This window comes from Citrus clementina, unplaced genomic scaffold (genome assembly GCF_000493195.1).
Source record: "Citrus clementina cultivar Clemenules unplaced genomic scaffold, Citrus_clementina_v1.0 scaffold_6, whole genome shotgun sequence".
Lineage (NCBI taxonomy): Eukaryota > Viridiplantae > Streptophyta > Magnoliopsida > Sapindales > Rutaceae > Citrus > Citrus x clementina.
Window position 1 is genome coordinate 21,535,136 of NW_006262139.1, and position 23,053 is coordinate 21,558,188.

General features: G+C 35.9%; 5 protein-coding genes across 5 annotated transcripts; 4 read left to right on the forward strand and 1 right to left on the reverse strand.

Moving 5' to 3' along the window:
* The first annotated feature begins 2,821 nt into the window (after positions 1-2,821).
* On the forward strand, positions 2,822-5,739 carry LOC18038808 (probable U3 small nucleolar RNA-associated protein 11). The gene is made up of 9 exons (XM_006430361.2): positions 2,822-3,126; positions 3,587-3,718; positions 3,809-3,899; positions 4,027-4,118; positions 4,208-4,301; positions 4,400-4,479; positions 4,898-4,981; positions 5,118-5,217; positions 5,317-5,739. Exons 2-9 carry the CDS (start codon positions 3,663-3,665, stop codon positions 5,407-5,409), a joined length of 690 nt encoding a protein of 229 aa, XP_006430424.1. The 5' UTR covers positions 2,822-3,126; positions 3,587-3,662; the 3' UTR covers positions 5,410-5,739.
* Positions 5,740-5,820: 81 nt separating this feature from the next.
* LOC18038173 (L-2-hydroxyglutarate dehydrogenase, mitochondrial) lies at positions 5,821-8,679 on the reverse strand. Its single transcript, XM_006430365.2, has 5 exons — positions 8,345-8,679; positions 7,975-8,256; positions 7,372-7,808; positions 6,532-6,691; positions 5,821-6,374 (listed from the first exon to the last, which is right to left on the reverse strand). Exons 1-5 carry the CDS (start codon positions 8,594-8,596, stop codon positions 6,261-6,263), a joined length of 1,245 nt encoding a protein of 414 aa, XP_006430428.1. The 5' UTR covers positions 8,597-8,679; the 3' UTR covers positions 5,821-6,260.
* A 3,198-nt stretch (positions 8,680-11,877) lies between these two features.
* LOC18039212 lies at positions 11,878-13,881 on the forward strand. The gene is made up of 3 exons (XM_006430367.2): positions 11,878-12,290; positions 12,444-12,568; positions 13,533-13,881. Exons 1-3 carry the CDS (start codon positions 11,924-11,926, stop codon positions 13,737-13,739), a joined length of 699 nt encoding a protein of 232 aa, XP_006430430.1. The 5' UTR covers positions 11,878-11,923; the 3' UTR covers positions 13,740-13,881.
* A 691-nt stretch (positions 13,882-14,572) lies between these two features.
* On the forward strand, positions 14,573-15,909 carry LOC18039213 (metacaspase-9). The gene is made up of 2 exons (XM_006430368.2): positions 14,573-14,970; positions 15,136-15,909. The coding sequence occupies exons 1-2, from the start codon at positions 14,610-14,612 to the stop codon at positions 15,738-15,740; spliced, it is 966 nt and encodes a 321-aa protein (XP_006430431.1). The 5' UTR covers positions 14,573-14,609; the 3' UTR covers positions 15,741-15,909.
* Positions 15,910-18,969: 3,060 nt separating this feature from the next.
* On the forward strand, positions 18,970-21,843 carry LOC18038521 (rhoGEF domain-containing protein gxcJ). The gene is made up of 3 exons (XM_006430369.2): positions 18,970-19,308; positions 19,405-19,881; positions 21,410-21,843. The coding sequence occupies exons 1-3, from the start codon at positions 19,155-19,157 to the stop codon at positions 21,784-21,786; spliced, it is 1,008 nt and encodes a 335-aa protein (XP_006430432.1). The 5' UTR covers positions 18,970-19,154; the 3' UTR covers positions 21,787-21,843.
* The last annotated feature ends 1,210 nt before the right edge of the window (positions 21,844-23,053 follow it).

Consider the following 23,053-nt stretch of genomic DNA (forward strand, 5'->3'; position numbering starts at 1 on the left):
TGGCAAGAGTCTTAAAGGCTAGATATTTTAAACATACGGGTTTTATGAATGCTGGCCTGGGATCAAAACCGTCGTTTGTTTGGAGAAGCATAGTTTGGGGAAGACAGGTGCTTCACAAAGGAGCGAGATGGCGAATTGGGAATGGACAGAATGTGCTGGTTTATGGAAACAATTGGATCCCCAGACCTACAACCTTTAAGCCAATATCAGCTCCTTCGATGGGGGCTGACACCACAATAGCGGAGTTAATAGACGAGAAGCAACAATGGAGGGAAGATTTGATCCTTCAGCATTTTAGGCCAGAAGATGCAGAAGCCATAATGCAGATTCCACTTCCAAAAAGACCAAAAGAGGATCAGTTGATATGGCACTACGATAAGAAAGGGTACCAAGTTGCTATGAGAATAAAGTTCCCTGAGGACCCAAGCTGCTCAAATCATGATCAAAACCTATGGCGTTTTATCTGGAAGCTTGCAATTCCAGAAAAAGTGAAAATTTTTTTATGGAGAGCAGCTCACGATTTATTGCCCACAGCAAAAAACTTATGGAAAAAAAAGGTTTTGCAGGAACCAATGTGCCAAAGTTGTCACTGTCTTGTAGAAACGGTGTCCCATGCCTTGGTAGAGTGCAATAGGGCAAGGAAGATCTTGAGGTACTCTAATCTGGCAGAGGAATTGCGTGGACTTCACAGGTGTGACATTGTTTGGATGCTGCAATTTTGGCCACGACAGCATGCTAAAGTTGAGGGAGCTGAAGTAGCAGCTTTACTATGGGCTATCTGGAAGGCAAGAAACAAATGGCTTTTTGAAGGGAAAAAAGAAAACCCTCTCAGAGTAGTAGCAAATGCAGAGGCGATAGTGGAGTCTTTTAAAAAGATTAGACAACCGGAGATGGTTTATAAGACAAAGGGGAATGCTGAGAGGCAAAAGCAATAGAGTCCTCCTCCAAATGGATGGCAAAAAGTTAACGTTGATGCGGCTGTGGATGTTGAGAATCAAATGGCAGGGTTGGGGGTTGTGGTGAGAGACTCATATGGAAACTGCAGAGCAGCTGCAATTAAAAGTCTAAGGCTTCCTGGTAGTGTGGCAATGGCGGAGGCAACAGCTATGGAATGGGGCCTACAAGTGGCTAAAAAAGCTCATATTACTTTTGGAATTTTTGAATCAGATTCATTAGAAGTTATTGACTAAATCAACAAGAAGTCCAGTAGCTTAACTGAAATTGGATGGTTGATCTCTGACATTCAGGAAAATCTGCAGAATTTCCAGAATTTCAAAGCTCAACATTCCCCTAGAGATTGTAACTATGCAGCTCATTCATTAGCAAAGTTAGCTTTGCAAAAGAAGGAAATTGTAATTTGGTTGGATGAAATTCCACCGGAGATTATGTACTTGTTCTTAAGCTAATCAATCGAAAGGCATACTTTCTTTTCACAAAAAAAAAACAATCATTTTTTGGAAATACAAAAAGCTGATAATTGAACTATGCTGGTGTAGGCTACTATAGGTGGCGTTTTGTGACAGAAAAAGCGAAAAAAGCTTATGGTATTGTTTCAAAATATTAAACCATAAGTAAGTTAACATATCAAGCACAGAAAATAATCAAATAGACTGCGGATCTTCTAACCTACTCCTTGAATCTTGATAGCTTTATTCATGTAAATATATAGGCAAAATTCTTAATGCTATTCTTGGACCTATTATTTAATGGATTATCACTTCCTTCCATTAAGAAAGTGAATAAATTCCTTTTTATCTTAATCTTTTCAATTTGTGAACACTAATTATATCATTATTGAATCCTTCAGAAACATGTGAGTATTTATAATCAGCTTAGCTATGAATTAAAACTTAATACACATATGCGAAATCTAGTTAAATCTTGAAACATGTAGGTGAGCTACATCTGAAAAAGAGGGTTCCAACATTTAGTGCTTCTCTGGGTTCTTATTCTTAATGCTAGTTTCACGGAATGGTTAAATTCCTACAACAAATGTGTATTAACTTGGGTCATTTTAAGGGTTGGACTCTGTAAATGTGTAGAGATGGGTTACCTTCCCACCTATATTATATGAATTGCGAGGTTGGTTTTTATTAATATAGCTTATTATATATGAGTGAAGCTAGACATCCTAACATTTAAATCTTAATTTGAGTCTCACCTAATTTATCATTCAACTATTGAATAGTGACTAATAAATTTATAAGTTATGAAATTCATAATCTGATATAAAAGTGACATAAAATATTAGACTCAAATTGAGACTCAAATATTAGAATAATAAAAAATATGTGTATAAATTAAAATTCTATTTTCAAAATTTATGAATGGATTTGTTGAATAATTGAGTGTAGAGAAAAAAATATATGGGTTTAAATAATTCTATCCTTTGAGAAAACTTATGTGAGATCAGTCCTGTTACGGTGGCATGTAATATGGTCTCATTATAGGATCTATTGATTTTTTAATATTAAATTTAAAAATAATAATATATGACCCCTCAACTTATTTCTTTAACCCACATTATTTTTATTTTAACTTGAAATATCTAAAATATTCTTCTCTCTCAATCTCCTTCACCCTCCATTTTTATCCTTGCCAAACATTCATTACAAGTTCACAACAATAGATATTTTAGACTAAAGTTTAGTACACTTTTGTTTATTTTATTGCTTGCTAGCTACACCAACACCAACAATTGGCAATCCTCCTCCAAGGTCTCTAATATTTTATTTCTTTTTTTAAAGATTGTATTGAATTAGATTGAACATATTTATTTAATTGGGTTGGATTGATTTTATTTAAACTCATTCAATAATTAGTTGGGTTGCATTTTCAAAAATCTTGTTCAACCCAACCCATCTCCATTCTCCAGCCAGAACCGACAGGGTTATGAAGGGAATAATTTTAAAAGGTTTGGGCATAAGTTGATGTTTTCCAAAATAGGGTGGTGGTAATTTGAAATTATCCAGGAAAAACCTCACCACTTCCACTTGACCTTTCTCGGCCCTTAAACCCGTAATCAAAACACAAAGCCGAACGAAAACTCGACAGCTCAAGCTCCTCACGCCGCAACGCTCGTCGCTCTCCACAAGAACGCCGCAAGCTCGCCGCTCACCTCCGACTGTGAGTTCGTAATAAATTTTTAGGCATTATTTTGGCTTGAATTAAAATTATCGAAAAAGAAATCTCACTGGCTGTGTTTGTTCATTTATTAGTACAATAATGTTTCTTTTTAATAGTCTAATTTCGTTTCTAGAATTTATTAGCTCTTTTCAATTTTATCAAGTTTAGAGTTAATATCACAGAGTTGTTTCAAATTGTTTATCAAAAATATGAAAGTTTGATGTTAAAAGACAAAGACAATACAGTGAAGAAAATTATTTCAGTAGTGAATAATTGATTCTTTTAGGGGAAAAATAACCAAAAAAACTTATAAGATGTTTATAAAAGATATGGATTTTAATTTGGTAAATTACTATATCTGTATCTTTATGATTGATTTACTATTTATCATAATGAACCTAAACCTGTACTCTCTTATTTACAATCTTATGTTTTTGTTGTGCTGGTTTCAATTTTGCAGCAACTAAGATACCAAAATTTTGTACGGTCGTTAGTGAAGCATCAATTTTGGAATACATTGACAGCGTGATCTCAAAATGTCTTCTCTTAGGAATGCACTTCCTAGAAGGGCTCATAAGGAGCGAGCTCAACCGTAAGTGACACTATTTCCTTTTCAAAATCTTTCGTTTTGGGAAGTTATTTGGAAACCCTTTTGAGATGAAATATCTTTGGTCCATGTTAGGCAATCGAGGAAGAAATTTGGGCTTCTTGAAAAGCACAAGGACTATGTTATTCGTGCAAAAGCATATCACAAGAAGGAGGAGTCTATACGGGTAACATTCCTACTGCCACAATTATGTCTTAATTCCTGCATTGTCATTCTTCTTTGCTTCTATTTACCTGTTAGATATTGTCCATGCTTGCACATGGCTGTGTTTTATTCTGTGTGGTTGCTTACAGAGACTCAAAGAGAAGGCAGCATTTAGGAACCCGGATGAATTTTACTTTAAAATGATCAAAACGAAAACTGTTGATGGAGTACATAGACTAGAGTAAGTTTACCATCGCATTGCTTTTCTTCATAATAATTTCTTCTTCTTGTTTACAAATTGTGATTGACTGCCTGGTCTTATTCTTTTAGGGGTGAGGCAAACAAGTACACACAGGAAGAACTAATGCTGATGAAGACCCAGGATATAGGATATGTCCTTCAGAAACTGCAGAGCGAAAGAAATGTTAGTGATTGCTTCTACATTGTGTTTATGGTGCATATAAGGATTGCCTTTTCAATTACATTTGCCATAGTTATTTAAAAAACTATCTTTTGGTGCAGAAAATCGAAAAGTTAACTACTATGTTGCATTCTCTTGATAATAATCCATCAAGCAGACATGTTTACTTTGCTGAAGACAGGTTTGTGTTATCAAAACTCTCATTTTTATGTGAAGATGATAATATTCTTGACTTGTGTTAATCTTTTATATGGAGAATATATAGATTCTCAATAAAGATAAGAGTGCTTGAATGATTTTTACTTTAACTTCTGAATTGTTATGTGGTGATCCCCTCCCCCTTTTGTTCTTAATTTTAATACTGAGTTGGAATACCTGAGTCATGGAATATTTTTCAATGAAATATTGTTACACTGCGTTTGTTGTAAAGTCTGGAGTATTTTTCGATGTTTTGAGTTGTCTGGTACAATTAGTGGTCCCATTTTAGCTTGAATTTGCTACAATATGTTAAACAATCTGTAGATCCTTGCAATATATTATTTGAAGTTGGAATGAATATTTGGATTGCTTTTACCCTGTACTTATTGTATTTTGTGCAGGGAAGAGGCAAAAGAAATAAAATCTCAATCTGGACGAAAAGATGCATTGCCTGATTTTGACGACATTCCTGATCACATTAAGAGGTAGGTGCTGAATGTTTAATGCATTGTGTTGGACAAAAGTACTTTCCACAACCTGAGCTTATTCTTGTCTGATGATGCTCAACCAGAGTTGTTTTCAAGTTCTTCACAGACTATGTTGCATATTTTCTGTTTGCAGGAAGACTGCAGCTTCCTATAGAGAACTAGAAGGGAGGAAAAAGAGAGTACAGGAGTTGGAAAAACTGTATATGGATATGTCATTGCATAAGGAATTACAGGTATAAAATGATCTCTTACTCCCTTTCTCTATCCGTCTATTGTGTTGGACTTGGACATAGACATTGCTGAGAATATTTCTCCTTTTCTTTAATGATTAGAAAAAGGGCCGAAAACGCAAACTACGTGAAGAGGAGATTGTTTGCCCAACCTCCAAGGCTGTATATAAGTGGCGGTCTGAGCGGAAGCGGTAAAGAGGCTACATTTTGAGGGAATTTGGTCAAATTAGCCCCGTCCACTTGTTTTGTTATGAGAGGGATTTGTTCCGTAGACTGATAGCCATGTGCTGGAGGCTGAATTAGGACCAAGGAGTTTGCATGAGTATTCGAGCTGATGAATGATGATGATGGGAGTGGAAACTGGAAGGGAGTACTGAATAATTTCAAAAATGTAATTCTAATAATTTCCAAGCGTAGACTGACAACCTAATGAAATTTTTTAGTGATGTTTCGGCTGTAGTTTTTGTCGTATGGTTTGACTTCAATGAATTGTACCTTGAAAGTAATACAGGATATTTTTCGTTAGCGCTGTATTTTAATTGAATTTGGATTGAACTTATGGGTAATGTGTACTTATGGAACTTATTTTAACGTGGCGGTTGCTGCTGGTTATTCACGGTTTGGATAGTTCTTCGCGCGCAACACGCTGTTTCATTCACAATTCATCACATTATGTCCATTTCATTTACAACACCTGACACATGAAATGCAGGTGGCAGCAAGACACGTGGCTAAAGATACAGTGGTGAAATAATATCTCTTTTGTTATACGAACGCCAATGGAAATTTTAAATTACAAGGAAAATAGAAATGAAGCAGCGGCCACCGAGTTGCATCATATCAAGCTGTATTAAATATAACAATCATCATGATAGTACCTAGCTATTGTTTAATATCACTACAAATTTTTCATCGAAAGCAGGCGCAGAGTCTTCAAGTATGATATTGTTTCGAGTCATATGTCCTCACAAACAAAGGAAATATGAAGACCACCTTATGTTTTTAATCCAACTTGAAGAATACCTAGTATAAAGTGTGGTTCTATATCATCTCAAGAATTTGGCAGCTACATATTCTGCAATTGCCATGCTTGAAGTTAGACCCGGTGACTCAATACCAAAAAGGTTTACAAGACCAGGCACCCCATGAGTGTCTTCTCCCTGTATAATGCAAAAGTAATTGTTTCGTTGTTACTAGTTAAAGAACAAAGACAAAAAATCCAACTTCCTTAATAAAAATGAATTATATATATATGTGCCGGTCATTCTATGTACTTAGTTCAATAGTTCACATATAAGGTAATATGCAAGAAATAACCTGGATTACAAAATCGATGGGAGACTGTCTAGGTCCTGAAAGTTTTGGTCGAATCCCTGCATAACTGGGCTGTAAAGATCCATCTCGCAGGTCGGGGTAGTACTTTCTTATCTCTGGATAAAATCTTTCAGCACGATTTGCATTTACAGAGTAGTCAAACCTGGAATAAAGACTTTAACGAGTTAAATTATAAGCAAGCAAAGCATCATTGAATTATATGAACACGCCACAAAAAAGAACATTGAATTATACGAACACGCCACAAAAAAGAACATTGAATTATATGAACACGCCACAAAAAAGAACAGCATTCTGAGATCCTCTGTAACAGTTGAATCCAATTCTATTACATGGTAAAGTATAAGGATTACATCTTTTGTAGATGGTTAAATTTGTTTATTGTCTCCAATTTGATAAGAAACATATAAATCAGCAGACAGATAAACGAAACGCCTCTTGCATACTCAAAAAGTTATAAACTTAGCCACTTATTAATCACCACGCCTTCTCCAATTTCAACACATCAGCACAATTGCATATGAACTACATGAGACCCTCCAAATAGGTAATCACAAGTGTATTTCAAGCATTTACTAAAGAGGCAAAACAAAAGTGCTTGTTCCACATGGACCTCACTACACATAAGATCCATACATGAGGCTGATGAAAAAATGGGCAAACAATGCATTGAGCACTTCAAAGAATTGTTGCTTATTCAAAGTCCAAACCACAAGATATCTGCAGCCAATTCTCTCCCATATAACATTGCAAGAGAACTTAATCACGCTACAAGCAATAAATGATGGAGAGAAGGAATAAGAGACTAGAAAGTAAGAGTACCTATTCAAGAAACTTAATGTATCATCTATGCCATCGATCCACTCAACATCTGGGCCGAACTTGATCTGGCCATCCAAATCCAGAGTAACATGTACGCCAAGGCCGCCGTCCTCAGGTATAGGATATATCAAATGTTTGAAAGGAGCAACTTTAGTATTTGCAAGGGAAAAGTAGCAACCACGGGCATAATAAGCAGGCGGAATAAAAACATTATCTAGACCAATAAATCTCTTCACAAGAGCTGGGGCACTTAAGCCTGCAGAGTTCACTACAAGCTTAGGAATAAGTGTAAGCTCCGGCTGCAACGGAGATACACCATCCCAGTTTTGAAGATTTTTGCTTTCAGATATATAAACGTTCATACAATTTCCTTCAAGATGGCCACCAATGACTGATGTATTATAAGAGAAAGTTGTTCCATGATTTTCGGCTTCCCCCTGGACCCACATTGGGTTGTTATCCCTGTCAATACGCAGTCATAACTTATACAGAAAATGTAACTCAAAATTGTATTCGAGCATGCATGTAATTAAGCAACTTCTAACTAGTATTCAAGCATGTATGTAATTAAGTAACTTCTAACTATCATGGGAAAACGCATACCACTAGGGATAGCATTAGGGAATGACTATCAACAATCCCAGACGCAGGTGACAGTAAGGCCTTCACACATTGCAATTCAGGTTCCATTTTCATGGCTTCGAAACCCTCCAACATCCTGAGGCCGTGAACACCGTTTGCAGTTCCGCGCTTCATCAGATCATTCAACTTTGGAATCTCTAATGGTCTAGTAGCAACTATTAGTTTTCCAATCTGGTTATGAGGGACCTCATGTTCAGAGCAATACTTGTACAGTAATTCTCTTCCTCTCACGCAGAAAATTGCCTGCAATACACACTATCTGAAAGCTAAGCTGCTAACAACCCAAAAGAAAATGAGGCTAAAATTCAAAGTAGCGAGCAAAAACCTTGACCTTGAGGGAATTGAGAGGATAGTAAATGCCGGCGTGAATGACTTCGCTGTTGCGAGAGCTAGTGCCGGTGCCGAAGGTGGGACCCGAATCGAGGACCAGCACCTCTCTGCCCTTCAACGCCAGCTCTCTTGCAACCGCGATGCCCACAACGCCGGCTCCAATCACTACACAATCAACTTTCTCTTTCGCGGCCGGGGCAGCGGCGGTGGTTGTTGACATCCTCCTCAGGCTTTTCAACGTGTGTTTCAGCATTTTCTTCTGATTACCAGTACAAGCCTCAGTTGGGATTATGATTTAGGATTTGTGATTTGAGTTAAAACTTATGTCATCCGCTCTTTCGGTTATTCAGTTCAGCTGGAGCTTTTATTTGCACATCACAAAACACTATAAAATTTTGCATCAGATACGACCGGTCGTATAAAAGTTAAAGACATTGCATTCAATAGTTGCGAGAATTTCCGACATTACGTCTAACTGAATTTTATATAACCGACAGGCGTAAAAACTTTGCCCGACGGATATTATAGATGACGCGTCGTTTATATATTTTCTAAATTGACATGTCAATTATTTATTTAACATAAAACCGATCTGTCATAAAATAGTTTACCAGACAAACGACTTAACTACTATCATCCACCGTTACAGTTGGCGCCAACAGAAGCGAATGTCTAAATCCTTCTCCTTCATTTACAATTGACACACATATACATACGCAAGCTCTCCGAAATGAAGCCAATTTAAAAACTGGGTTTGGGTGTTTCAAACAGCGTCTAATTTCTTGTTTGGATTTGTTTAAGTTGAAGGGATGTGTCAGCTAATTATGAATGGGTATATTAAGAACCAAGCTGATCACAATTTGGGCAAGACAACCTGCCAGTGTTTCATTTAATTGTGAAATATTCTGGTTACATTATAACAGATGCTAATCATGGCAGAGCTTTAGTTATTCTATTACTTTGTTGAAGCTCAATAAGCTGATCATAAGGTTCTGCAATTTTCTCTTACGTATCGTGCAAACATTATGGTATAAAAGTTTGATTTACGCTAGAAATCTTAGCACTTGCCAGGAGAAAATGAAAACATTTATGTTTTACATCGAGTCACTAACTGGCGCTGGATTTTGATACTCATAACACAGGCTCGAATTACATTTTATGGGATGACACCAATACTGGTAGGCATTTGCTTGTAGATAATTAGCAAAGATTCTATGTTAATTTAGCCAATGAATGGGTTTCGATAATGGAGTCTTGATTTGGGATATTGCAGCTGAGTTTCATTTGAGATTCATTGTAAACTGGTGAAAGCTATGCAGGTAATAATTAATGAAGAAGTTTTTTATTCATCCAACTGTTGCGTCTTTGATGGAGAGGTACTTGTTAGATTATTCTTTTCAGGTCACTGAGTTCCACAGCTTGCAATACCAGCTAATTGATAATGGTGTACAACAAGTAGCCTAATACTAAACCCATCAAGCTCAAATCAACTGCTGTAATGACTAATCGATCACTAGTTATGCAATTTTCATACTGAACGATGAAAAAACAGGTCTATGAACTAGGTGATTCTATAGCGGCAGTGGCTTGCGGGCTCGGTGGAGGTTCACTTAGTCGTCAATGCTGGAGTGAATGTGATGCTGCGGGCAGTAACTACCCTCTTGAAAAGATTATTTGCTCTCTTTCAAACTTGTGACAGTATAAAGGATGCAAATTGCTGCTGCTCTGTAGCTTCACTTGTTCTAGAACCTGCATTGCGGTACACTGCTTATTGGTGCATTTGAAGTGTTCTATGAAATAAATTAGCTAAATATTCTCGATTTAGATCTACTCGAATCAAACTTTTGGCAGCATATGAAGGCCTTGATATATTTTTCCGAAAAAATCTTTATGTTGTCGATTTAATTTCCTGAAGTAGGTCCTATATGGAGACGATACTACAATATTGATGTATGCGTACTTCATCTTACATGAGTACATGCCATGATTTAATGCTTAAATGATATTCTCTTAAGTTACAGAATATGGTGAAGCATGATTCCCTTCTATATAGCTCAATTGTAGAGAATATTTTTTTTTTTTCACGTAATCCCATGGCCACGGGCAGTCATATTTCTCGTGAATTTGGCTAGCATAGGCAAAGCTGCACAAAATTTTGAGGAATCTTTAATTTGAAGTGAAATTTGCTTAAAAGTGCTGCACCTTGAAGAGCATTAACCCCATTCTTGATATTTTGGCTTAGACATTAATGTTCCATACATATTTGACGTCGAAGAGAAAAGTGAAGCAAGTAAATCTATGGAGGATGGAGCATGAAAAGTAATTAATTAAAAAAAGAATTAGGAATTAAGAAAAATAAAAAATAAAAAGTGGGAAGTATGAAAAGACAAAAGTTACTAGAAACTAAGAATTAAAAATCAAGAAAAGTCAAAAGTGAAAAGTAGGAAGCATGAAAAGACAAAAATCACTCGGAACCATAAACCAAGAATAAGTCAAAAGTGAAAAGTGGGAATGATGAAAAGACAAAAGTTACACGGAATCAGAAACTAGTAAAGCAAAAAATAAAAGAAAACATGGTATGCAGTACACAATGGAAGCAAAGTGTAATAAAAATTCGAATTAATCTAGAAGTTTGGGAACCTACTTTAGGAAGGAGACAAAAATAGACTCTAAGTAAAATTCTAGTTAATTAGGAAAAGTCGACGAAGTAAGGAATTATGAAGACTTAGGATACTCAAAAAATGTATTATAAATAGATAGCTCTAGAGGTATAGAAGACAAGCCAAAATAAATAAATAAATAAATCAAAAGGCAAGTAGCAAGAAAGAAAAACTCCACGATAATCATTATTCAATAGTGAAATTTGCTCTCTTAACTCCTCAGGACATAGGCTAAGCGCTGAATCACATAAATCCTTAGTGTTTTGCTATTTATATCGTCCCATTTATTCAATTTTTTCGGTTGACCAAAAATTAGCGTCAACAATATAAATGGCACTTCGCCCCTGCCCGTCAAGTTTACAAATATCGAAGGGGGGGGGGGGAGTTTGAAAATTTATTAAGAAAACTGATTAATAAAAGAATACTACAATCTTTAGGAACAAGAATAATAATACTGAGCACATTCGTCTGATATATTAGATGGTATGAAAGTTAAATAACTAAAGTTTTTAAATAACAAGAATTTACCATTAAAAAGTGTAATATTTGATAATGCATAACTAGATATGGTTTCAACAAAAAAATATTGAGTTGGCGCAACATGAGAGTCTAAACGCATACATGTCGAGCTAACCGGGAATGCGGACCCAATAAAAACAGGAAAAAATAAAAAATCGATATTATGTATAAACATTAAATTGAGATATATTTTAATAATTAATAAAAAATAGTAATAAACTAATGGGCCATGTTGACTGATCTTTTAGAAATTGGGCAAAATCAGGCCCAGTCGAAATGGGCCTAAATTGCAGCCCCGCAACTGACAAAGTAAAATTAGTAAAAGAACCAAACGGAAAGGAGGAAGACACGGAGACGGACACAGATTGGATTAGACCTACCTGCAGTGACAGTGAGTGAGAATGAGAATTCCAAACCCTAGAAGAGGTTCCTTCTCAAACACACAACAAAACCCAGATAATCCATTCAACGTTCAAAATTTGTCTACAGTTTCAATTATTTTGAACTTTTTGAAGAGACCCCAAGCGTTCCCCTTTTTGCTCTCAATCTTTGTTTTGCTGACATGGCTCTCTCTCAGATTACAACACTCTTCTTCCCAGTTTGAATTGAACAAAAATAACCATGAGAAATGGAGCAGCACCAAGGATGATGATGTGAAGGCTAATTTGGTCAGATTCAAATCTGACCATCTACCTTCTTTGATTCTCAAAGACAGGCGCGGTTGGTTACTGAATCCTATCTCTCTTGCCATTGATGCTGGCGTTAAAGGTATTATTGTGTTTTTATTCATGGTAATTATTATATGTCCGGGATTTTTCTCTGCTAATCTAGTAATTGATGGATTTGATAATTTTGGAGTAAAATGGAAGTTTGAGATACGTTTGTAATGTAATGAGCTTGCATTGTTTTGTTTCCTCTCAGGGGGAGCGGTGTCTTGCGTTTCTTTACATGTTGGCGAAATTCAACCGGGTGCTTTGAGGGGGAATCACAGGCATTATACTCTAAATGAGACGTTTGTTATTTGGGGAGCTAAAACAAAATTCAGGGTATGCTTCTCTTTGTTAGAAGGGTAAAAATTTCTATTTGAATAAGGATTTCTAGAAAAATGTTTAGTGTTTACCAAATGCTTTAGCGCACTCAAAATTAAGCTGGGCTCTCAAGTTGAATAAAGTTTTTGTATATTGAATTTTGAATTCAATATTGGGTGATATTATTATTCCCTGACTCATTTAAGAGTTTTATATCCCATCATTATGGTGATTGACTTGACTTTACCATCTTAGTTGCTATGGTTCATCAACCACTCAATAATGTCAAGTTAATTGCTATAGCATTGGGATACAGAAGTTGTAATAAGTTGAGACACTAGTGAATATTTGATCTTAACATGGTATTTCAATGAAATCAAATCCCTTTTAAATAAATACAGTTTGCTGGTCTTACAAGTTAACTTTTTGGTGATATTGAGGTTCGGGGGGTGTTAGGTAACATGTTAATGCACGTAAACATTGTAAAAATATCTGTTGGAAGTTTTTTCTATGAACCTTTTTCCAATATTTAAGTTCACTTTATACTTGTTGCTCCTGGGATGAACAGCTTTAGTATCAGTTGCTTTTCTTTCACCAAAGAAAGAAAGAGAACTCAGTGCCTCTGCAAGACTAAAATTCAAATTTTTGTGATGGTTTGCTGTTGTATCTTAATTGGCGATCTTTCATTTGTGCATCTCTGAACATGCTTGTCACATGAGTTTACAGTTTTATCGGGTGGAGTAACATGACCTGAAATTGGAAAACCGATGCGGGTCTTCTGTAATTTTCTTATAACAACAGGCTTTATTTATCTTTTATGTTTTGTTTGTTTCTTTTTCACCCAAATAATACTAGGAGAAAATGAAACTTTCTGGTAAAAATTAGCATATAAATGTATGAATTTAGGTGTTTCACATAAAAATGATATTATATTATATTATGATACATGTCCTAGTTTCATATTTTTCTCGCGGTTCTGCAGCTGGAGAATAATCAGATAGATGATAAAGGTTATGCTGAAGTGATAGTTGGTGCAGATGAGGTTGCTATTGCAGCTAGCCCACAGGGAACAGCCCATGCTTTAGCGAATGCTGATTTGATTCATAGTACATTCTTTATTGGGTGCCAAGACGGTGTGATAAACAATAACGCCTCAACTTCTGATTTTAATGTTTGGAAAGATCTCTAATTGTTGCTTTTTGTCATTAATACCTGTCTCTTCCCTAGTTCATGATTTGTAAATAATATGTTAAGTTGATTTGTTCAGTATGAAACCACAATGTAGGCTATTTTGAGATGAAGATAATATGATGAGGTGAGTTTATGTAGCATATATGGACACAAGTTACTGTTGTTGTTGCCCAAAACAATTCTTTTAGTTGCCATCATTTTTGCACAGCACTTGCCGACTTGATCTGTTACTGGCTGAATCTTGATCCCCTTGGCGCTCGAGTCTTTTCAATGTTTCAGGCATTTTAGTTATGCACTGCTCGTGCTGCGCATCCTTGCTTAAAAGCGAAATCTCATTGCTCATGTGGATAATCTTTGACGACAGTTTCTTGGAAGCGACACAGCAAGCTTCCTAGATCGTACACGCAATGCTGTTATAGGGCCCTGGAAAGCTGGAACTATAGCTCATTTTCTTCCTTTGTTATTTACTATTTAGTTTATAGTATTATACTATATGGCTAGCTTGTGCGTAGAAGTATTGAATTTCTTTGAACCATACGAAAGCAGAGTTTCCCACAAACAATCTTTGTTAATATATAAAAAGAAACCTAAAAGCAGTTGGGTTATATAACTTTGAATTCGTAAATTACATTAATTAAACATTGTCTCAAAAAAATAAAATAGAATAAAAATATGTAACCTTCGATTCCGAAGCTTAAAAGCCAATTAACGTAATACAGAGGATTGCTTGACCCAACATGCAAGTGAAATAAGGCAGGCACCTGATTTCAGCGACTATAAACTCTACATGAAACCAAGCAATGAGAGATATATATCCCACTTTGTAAATTAAGAGGTAACAAATTGTGTTCGTATTAACTTGCAAACAATGGAGACCAAGGGAAGCAAGAGAATCGCTGTTCTAGTTGGATGTAATTACCCCAACACCAAGAATGAGTTGCATGGGTGCATAAACGACGTGCTGGCGATGAGGGATGTGATAATCAACAGGTTCGGCTTTGATCCGAACCATATCGAGCTTTTGACCGATGCGCCGGGCTCGTCGGTGATGCCTACGGGGGCTAATATTAAGGCAGCTCTTGATCGGATGGTGAGTAAGGCTGAAGCAGGTGATGTGCTGTTTTTCCATTATAGTGGACATGGTACAAGGATTCCTTCTTTGAGGCCTATTTGGCCTTTTAGGCAGCAGGATGAAGCTATTGTGCCTTGTGATTTCAATCTCATCACTGGTATGTCTTTATATGTACGTGTTTCTTCATATGTTCAAAAATTTATCACAATTATTTTTTTTTTTAATTTTTGACGGAGCTAGGTTTTGGGGAGTACTGGATAATAACCAAAAATAAAAAATAAATAACGAATGCTCATGCATGTATCTACACTTTGTTATGCAGATTTGGACTTCAGGCAACTAGTGAATCGGCTGCCAAAGGGGGCGAGCTTCACAGTCTTTTCGGATTCGTGCCACAGCGGGGGTCTTATTGACAAGGCAAAGGAGCAAATTGGACCTTCTTCTAATATTGATCAGCTGAGAAGCAAACAATTACCTGCCTTTAGGCCCAAGACAATTCCTTTCCAATCAATACTCGAACATCTCTCATCTGTGACAAAAATAAACACATCTGACATCGGCACCCACTTGTTAGAATTCTTTGGAGTCGATGCCAGCCTCCGATTTCGGCTGGCACCAAATGAAGTGATGGACTTATTTGAGTCGTGGTCGTTGAAGCCAGATGATGGAATTCTACTAAGTGGGTGCCAAGCTAATGAAACTTCTGCTGACATGAGCCCCATGGAGAAGGGAGGCAAGGCGTATGGGGCATTTAGCAATGCGGTGCAAAGAGTGCTGAAGGAGAATTCTGGTCCATTGAGCAATAAAGAAGTTGTGTTAATGGCTAGGAAGATTTTGAAAGAGCAGCGATTTGAGCAACATCCTTGTTTGTATTGCAGTGATGAGAATGCCGCGGCTACTTTCTTGTTGCAGCCGGCTGAAAGCTGATCGCATCCGGACTGAGATGCTATTGAGTGTTGTGTTTATTGTTTTACTGCTCTACCAGCGAAACAGATAAAATTTGTTGTATATTTTCTATATGTAATAAAAGGGAAAACTAAGTGGTGTGCTACAATAATGTGCGAAAGATAATTCTTCAGCAAACGGCTATGAGAAAAAACCGTCCTACCAAAGTCAAACTACAAGTGCTTATCAAATATTTTGATATGATAGATAGCTCAAAAACTAAGACAAACGGAGCTAAAATCATTTTTCCAAGCTCTTTGACTCTTGTTCTTTTATCTTCTCTTCAATCATTAGCCTGCCATCAGCAGCCATAGCTTTACATCGTCCTTCTTCACCAGTACGCCGACATTCTCTATAAGCGGCCATGTAATCATGGCCACTCCAGCGCTGAGGATGTGATGGTATTAGTTACTAATTACGGAGCACAACCGCAAATCAAAAGACCTCTTCTTTCTTCATGCTCTAAAAAAATCCATTTCTCTAGCGTTTCTAGTCTATTTTCTCCTTCTCTTATAACCCAGTAGGTCTTTCAATCCATTTCAACGTAGGAATTACATTATATAGGCCTCCAAGAGAAGCATAAACTACAGAGCTTGTCTATCCTGGGAAACAAGCCATTTCAAGCATTCATATCCATCGATTGATGACTTGATGGAAAAGTTTTTCTGTAAAGGTTTTAGTTATTATCGAAGGATTAATTTAAGTAAATGAAATTATTTGTAAGTGTAATGAAAGAGGAAAAATAACTAAAACTCCTCTTGTTCGACAAAGAAAAATTAACATTTTTATTTTAAAATAAAAAAAGGTGGAGGGGTGGGCAAATTCGACCTTTTTGAAGTAAAATGAAATGAATGAATTTTATGCTAATTTTGATGGAATATTATTATGGTTATGAGAATTATTGTTTGATTTAAAACATCATCTATTTAAAATGGTTAATTTTGTTAAACAAAAAAGTTGGGGGAACGTCCAAGGATCCAACTCGCCTTTGGAGTAGCAGTGGGCAATTAAGGGCCCCGTTGGGAGAGTTGGGCTGCCACAGCCCACTTCCACTCTCTCCCTCAACTCAAATCTATTTAAAATGCGTTTGAAAATTGCGATTGTGCTACCCTACCTGTTTGGGAAAAATCTCAAATTGCCCCCAAGTTATATATACATATATAGTGCTTGTCTATTGAAGAGTATAAAAACAAAGATTTTGTGTGTTAGTGAAAACTGTATTTTTTTATTTATTAGTGTATTAAAATATGTGTTTTTTTTATTTTTTATTAGCATCTTCATTTTATTAGAGAATATATATATAAGAAAATTCTTTTGAAACATTCTTTAGTTTCCTGTTCATTTTCTTTTATTCCTAAGAAAATAATTAAGAGAAATAGTGCAGAGGATTCTAGATCCTTCAATGATGTAAATGATAAGATTGCTGGAATGTAACGTGTCTTGGGTTCCATCCAACAAGATGTAACAATGTCTTATATACATGTACAAACTGTAGAGCAAGTTGACGATCGAGAACAAGAGAATTGATTAATTAAGACAGTTTAATTTGGAAATGAAGAAAATTAGACAAAAGCGATAGCTAGTAAGCCAAGTGATGTGCTAGAGCAATAACACTTGGTGATGAAATTGTCTCTTCTGACTTGTCTATCAGGATTACGTAGTGTGTTGAAACCAGGAACTGTATATAAGATATTATCTGAAGAGCCAATTACTTGCATATATACATAATATGATTAGGGGCAAAAGGGATGTAACATTTCTTAATTCTTTTTTTTTCTTTTTCTTTTTTCACACGCATTTGTTTCCTAGAGCAGAAGATCATCATATTCCTACATAATTTATTTATTTGGTGGTGGAATGAACTTTTTGAAGGGGCAGTGACATGAGCTCCTTAAAGCGAAGGTAGTGCCCTGAAAAGCTGAGGTATATGCAGTTTTGCACCATGCATGCTCGATCATGAGATCGATACAGTTGCATCAGCTCAGTCATATTGACATTGCACGAGTATTGACTAATGCACAGTTTGGTATCCCAAGAAAAAAATATTAACATGCACTAAAAATCTTTTGGATAACGGACATGCACAATTGCATCACCTGCTGAGTTATCTTTTCAAGAATATTATTGGTCCCAACAAGATTGGCCACCTCGGCATCTTGAATATATGAAGAGCACATGTATTGTTTAAAGTCGAGCAAATATTTTTACAGATAGCAGCTACAGCTGCTTCAAATTTAAAGCTATAGCTGTCTTACTTTGTATGAACAATGAAGCATGCAGCCCAAAGTTGGAGCTCACCACAGTAAATTACAGTGGCATCTAATGATAATAAAGGCACGTACACACGGAATAATTTTTTTGCTACTGAGGCAGGGCCCGGCCCCCTCTAGAGCCATGGCTAGCTTTGCCTCTGCCTAGCTATTTGCTGGAGCTTCGGTAGCCGAACAAATGCAGATAGAGTGGGGGAAAATTTCTACCACATATGGATTGTTGATTAATACATGGTATGGATCCACATACGCAACGAAACCCTCTTTTCTATTTTTATTATTTAGCTTAATGATATAATCTGAGTTCCTCTCCACCACCCATGTGAGTAGGATTTAAATCTGTTATATTCAACATAATAACTTTTAAAATCTCAAGGAGATGGCACCCACCAACAATCCTCTCTTTAATTATATATAGTACAAGTTAGAATCAATTATGAAAGATTTTCAAGTATTGGATATGAAACAATAATATCTTGACAGGGAGCGAATTAATCACCGCGAGGCTTGAATTGAACAAAAATTTAGTAAAGAGAAATGTTCTAATTTTAAATTTAGCTCACGTTTATGTAATTTTGTATTTGACCCCCTCAAAATCATAATTATTGCGTTATGACCTATCAATTTTACAATTTATCCATAGTAACTCCATCGTCGAACCAAAATCCTAAATAAAACATTTAAGCGGGAAGGAAGGAAACAGTTATATAATAAGATCACTGAGATCTCGTGCCATCTTTTATTATCAAAAACAAAAATACTCAAATTTGATAATTGATTAAAGCCCCCTCACTGTCCATCCAATCCAACGACCCACCCCCATGTCAATGTAAAAAGCACCCGTTGCAAAAACAAAACTCACGTGCATAGTGCGTTGCTGATGCTTTAAGTTTTTAAAACGTCTCTCTCTCTCTCTTTTTTTTTTTGGCTCAAATGTTTTCATTTACTTGTGTCTGTCTTTGAGACAGTACAACACAAGTAGTCCTAGTCCTAATCCTAGTCCGAGACACCGCATTGTCTCTTTCTGCTTTCGATTTTACTGCCGTTTTACCTCACTCACTCTTCCCCAGCCCATTCACATTCCCCAAATATTCTCCGCGCACACACTCCGTAAACTAAGATTAAGATGAAGAAACAAGATGGATCATCACTTCGATCATCATCTTACCGCCAAGAAAATTCTCCAAAAAATCTCCAAGCCAAGAGCATCGGTTGCATGTCCGGCATTTTCCACCTCATTTACAGACACAACAATCGCCGTGGCAAATTCATCACTTCCGGTCAGTTTCTTTCTGTGTCTCATGCACGTCATTTCTCCACAAATTAATTCATTTGTAGTCATTAATTAATGTTGCTCATGATGTGTTAATAATTAGGGAAAAAGCAGGAAAAGAACACGGTATCTTCGTCATCAAAGCAGCGGCAAGAAAGCGATAATGATGATCATGAATTCGTCAACAATAATAATAACAACAACGACGACGGCAACAACTTCATCACGAGACTCACGTCGTGCGATGTGCAGAGGAGTCCGACGCTGCCGGCGGAGATCCGTCTCCGGGGGAACAACGTGAAGACGGTGGAGATTTGTTTGGAGGAGGCCGCGGAGAAGAGGAGGAAGTTGATTGAAGCGTTGGAGAAATGCGATGAGGACTTGAAAGAGCTCAAGAAAATTATTGATGTTGTCAAGAGTAGCAGCGGTACCGTTACCGTTGATCGCGAAGACAATGATAATAATAATAATAATAAGATCAACGGTGATCTGCAACCGAGTCCAGTGTCCGTGCTTGATGATTTCACTCCTTTGTCGTCGACTCTCAGCAGCAGCAGCTACCCCAGACGTTACGCAAATGGTGAGTTTCAGACTTTCACTTGAACTCTTTTTGTTTTATTATAAAATTTATTAATTTTCTTTGTCTTTTGTTTTGTTTTATCTATTGCATGCATGAAAATGAAAGTATGATTTTATTTTTTTTTGTCTTTATATGTTAGTAGCAATTATAAAATAACACAAAATAACATTTAAGAAATTAAAAGAGAACACCAATGTGGTATATTTTGAATATTATACAGCTTAAATAGAATAAAATTATATATATTGTCATATATTTATCTAATTACAGTTGTTTTTCATTTTTACGTTCTTCTTATGATTATTGTTTTCAGCCAATTCACTTGCTCACATAGAATGAAGGTGGTTTAGAGATGTTATAAATTTTATAAACACTTTATTTCGGGCATTTAGGGATTTCATGCCCTTTAAGAAGAAGAGACTCAATGCTTTTCCACGTAAACCGGCAGCAACACATGCCAAAGGTTTAGGATTCCAAGTTTGTAAATGATTTCACCTTGTGTGCAGATCATTATGACAAATTGTGTAGTGGGAGACAAACAATAATGGCAATTACCCAATTCATCAGCAGATAAAAAAATGTTAATCATGAGTGACAGCTGTTTCAATTAGTTAACAACTCTTCTCTTTTGTTTTACATAGTCAAGAAAATTAATGTCTTAATAATAAATATTAACATCCTTGAATTCATGCATAGTTTCTTGAGGATCCAATTAAGAATCAAAGTCGAGGACAAATTAGATTGAAAAGTACCTATATAGATGAAACCTTAGGCTCTACTTCATTAGTGTGGCCCATATAAGCAATTCTTTGCAAGCAAACTCTTCAATGATGCAGTCAAAGATGACATTAAGAAAAAGAAAAAGGAGACAAACAGAAAGAAAAGAAGCATCAACTTTAGGTTTAGGTCCCCCAGACGAGAGCACTCGAATAGGTCCAACGGCAACGCACTGTCGTCACTACTACTTACTACAGATGACACAAAAGTGGTTTTCGGATGAAAAATGTTTTACCCATTCATCCAAACAACAATAATTTTCCAGCTTCATATTTGCTTTCCCCTTTTCCTTTTCATTTTGACTTTAATTAGTATGAATGATGATACTTATCTCATTACCATGATTGTTTGCGATGATGTGACTGGTTCATGGAATAATTAAAAATCAAATCATATTGGATAGATCTACAATTAAATATGTTGAAAAAAGAAAAACCTCAAGTTTTTAAATGTTTTTTTCTTAGTCTCTCAAATTTTCGTTGCCAATATTCCTAAACTTATTATATTATTTGACACCTCAAGTTTCCATTATGCTCCAAATTTTTATTGCCGACACTCCAAATTTTACCGTTTAAACATAATAAACTACCAGGGCAAAAAGTCATAGAGACACAATATTAGAGCTAAAATCTAAAAGGAGTATTTAAAATATATTTAATAATAAAAACTGCGTTGTAGTAATTGTATTCATTCTCAATGCAAAGAGTACATTATGTTAACTAACTTGTTTATATTGTACATTGTGTTGCAGGACGAGCAGCGGCAATACACCAACAGAAGCAGAAACAAAAGAGAAAACCAGGAGAGGAGGACACTGCTGTGAGCAACATATGTTTGGTGGAAAAGATGAGAAGTGAAACGGCAGTAAAGAGCTGCAGCGAGAACGTGGCAGCAGTACAAGTAATATCGCCCGTGTGGGGAAGCAAGGCCATGATAGATAGTTTAAACGAAGTGTGTAGAGATATCGCATGGGGTGAGAGAAGGGAGGTTGGGAGAATTGGATTGGCTTTACAAGATTATATCTGCCGTGATTTGATTGAGGAGTTCGTTAAGGACCTACTTGGATCCTTTTGCATGTTTAAGTATTCATTTCCATTTGAAGCGTGCAGGAGAAGTCTCCGTTTTTAGTCATTTAACTATTAACGAATGTGCATCTCACCTATGTTAATTACACAGGAGGAACCATCCGCCTTCATTTTTCTTTTTATATTTTCTTTTTTTAAATTTCCAACCTTCCATTTGAAGTTAAAATGAAATAGTTCTGACATGAGTTGGCGGAAGGAGAGGCAAGAATTAACCATAGAGAGGAGGTTCTTGATCTTGAGTTGCAGAGTTATTTTGCAAATTCGCTTAGTAGAAGGTAAGAGACATAAACATATTGGAAATCTGTAGTTTACTCTTATATATTAAAATAATATACAATTCTAATACTGGGGCTAAACTATGTTATATATAATGTACGTATTCATAAGTTGTCATCTATCATAATTCAATTATTTCACATGCTACAATTTCTTTTTTTTTTTTTTTTTTAACTTTTAGGCGACAACTTAAGGGTTATTGTATGCTCCATATGATCCTATTATTGGCAACATTAATTGAAAGGATTATGTTAACATGTGATGCAAGAACACGCCTAAAGAAATTAAAAATTACATAAAAAAATTCTCTTTATTTGAAAAATACCAATGGTATTTACTTTTAAAATAATTTTTTTCTTAGCCAATGGACTCATAACTCATTGGCAACTCATACACCCAATAACCTTGGGCGTATCACCGTTCTTATAGGGATTTATTTGACTCTTTGTTTTGATAATAAAATAGATTTTTCTCTAATATTAAGTGAGAGTTGTTGTTCGGACTGTGTCATACTAAAATTATAAAAGAAAATCCTGATTACTATCTAATTATAAATATCAATAGAGTTTTGATTTAATACATCAATATTTCAAAAAAAAAATTAATTTTCCTCTCAGATGTTGCTTTTGAATTGGGCTTTAAATCTGATCATATGAAAGCCCAATTCGAGTCATAACGATAAGATTTCAATGTTTCAATATATGCTTAGCCATAACAAGGGACAGTTGATTCGATAAGGCCGCCTGGGAATAGTGCGAGAGCGACGGACCCATGACGTGGCAGTCAACGTGAGATTCTGATCTCACTCACCGCGTAGAAACCGCGTAAACGCGTTCTCCTGATTTTTATTATATTCCATTTATTTGTTTTTCTTTTTTCCCTCAATACTTTTACGACAGACTCTTTCAAAAGATAATAAAGGCAAAAAGAAAAAGAATATAAGATCAAAGAGAATTACTATCCACCCATTATTAAAAAAAATCAAAATTTCAAGAGGGAAAAAAAAAAAGGCTCAGAGAGATATTCATAACAAA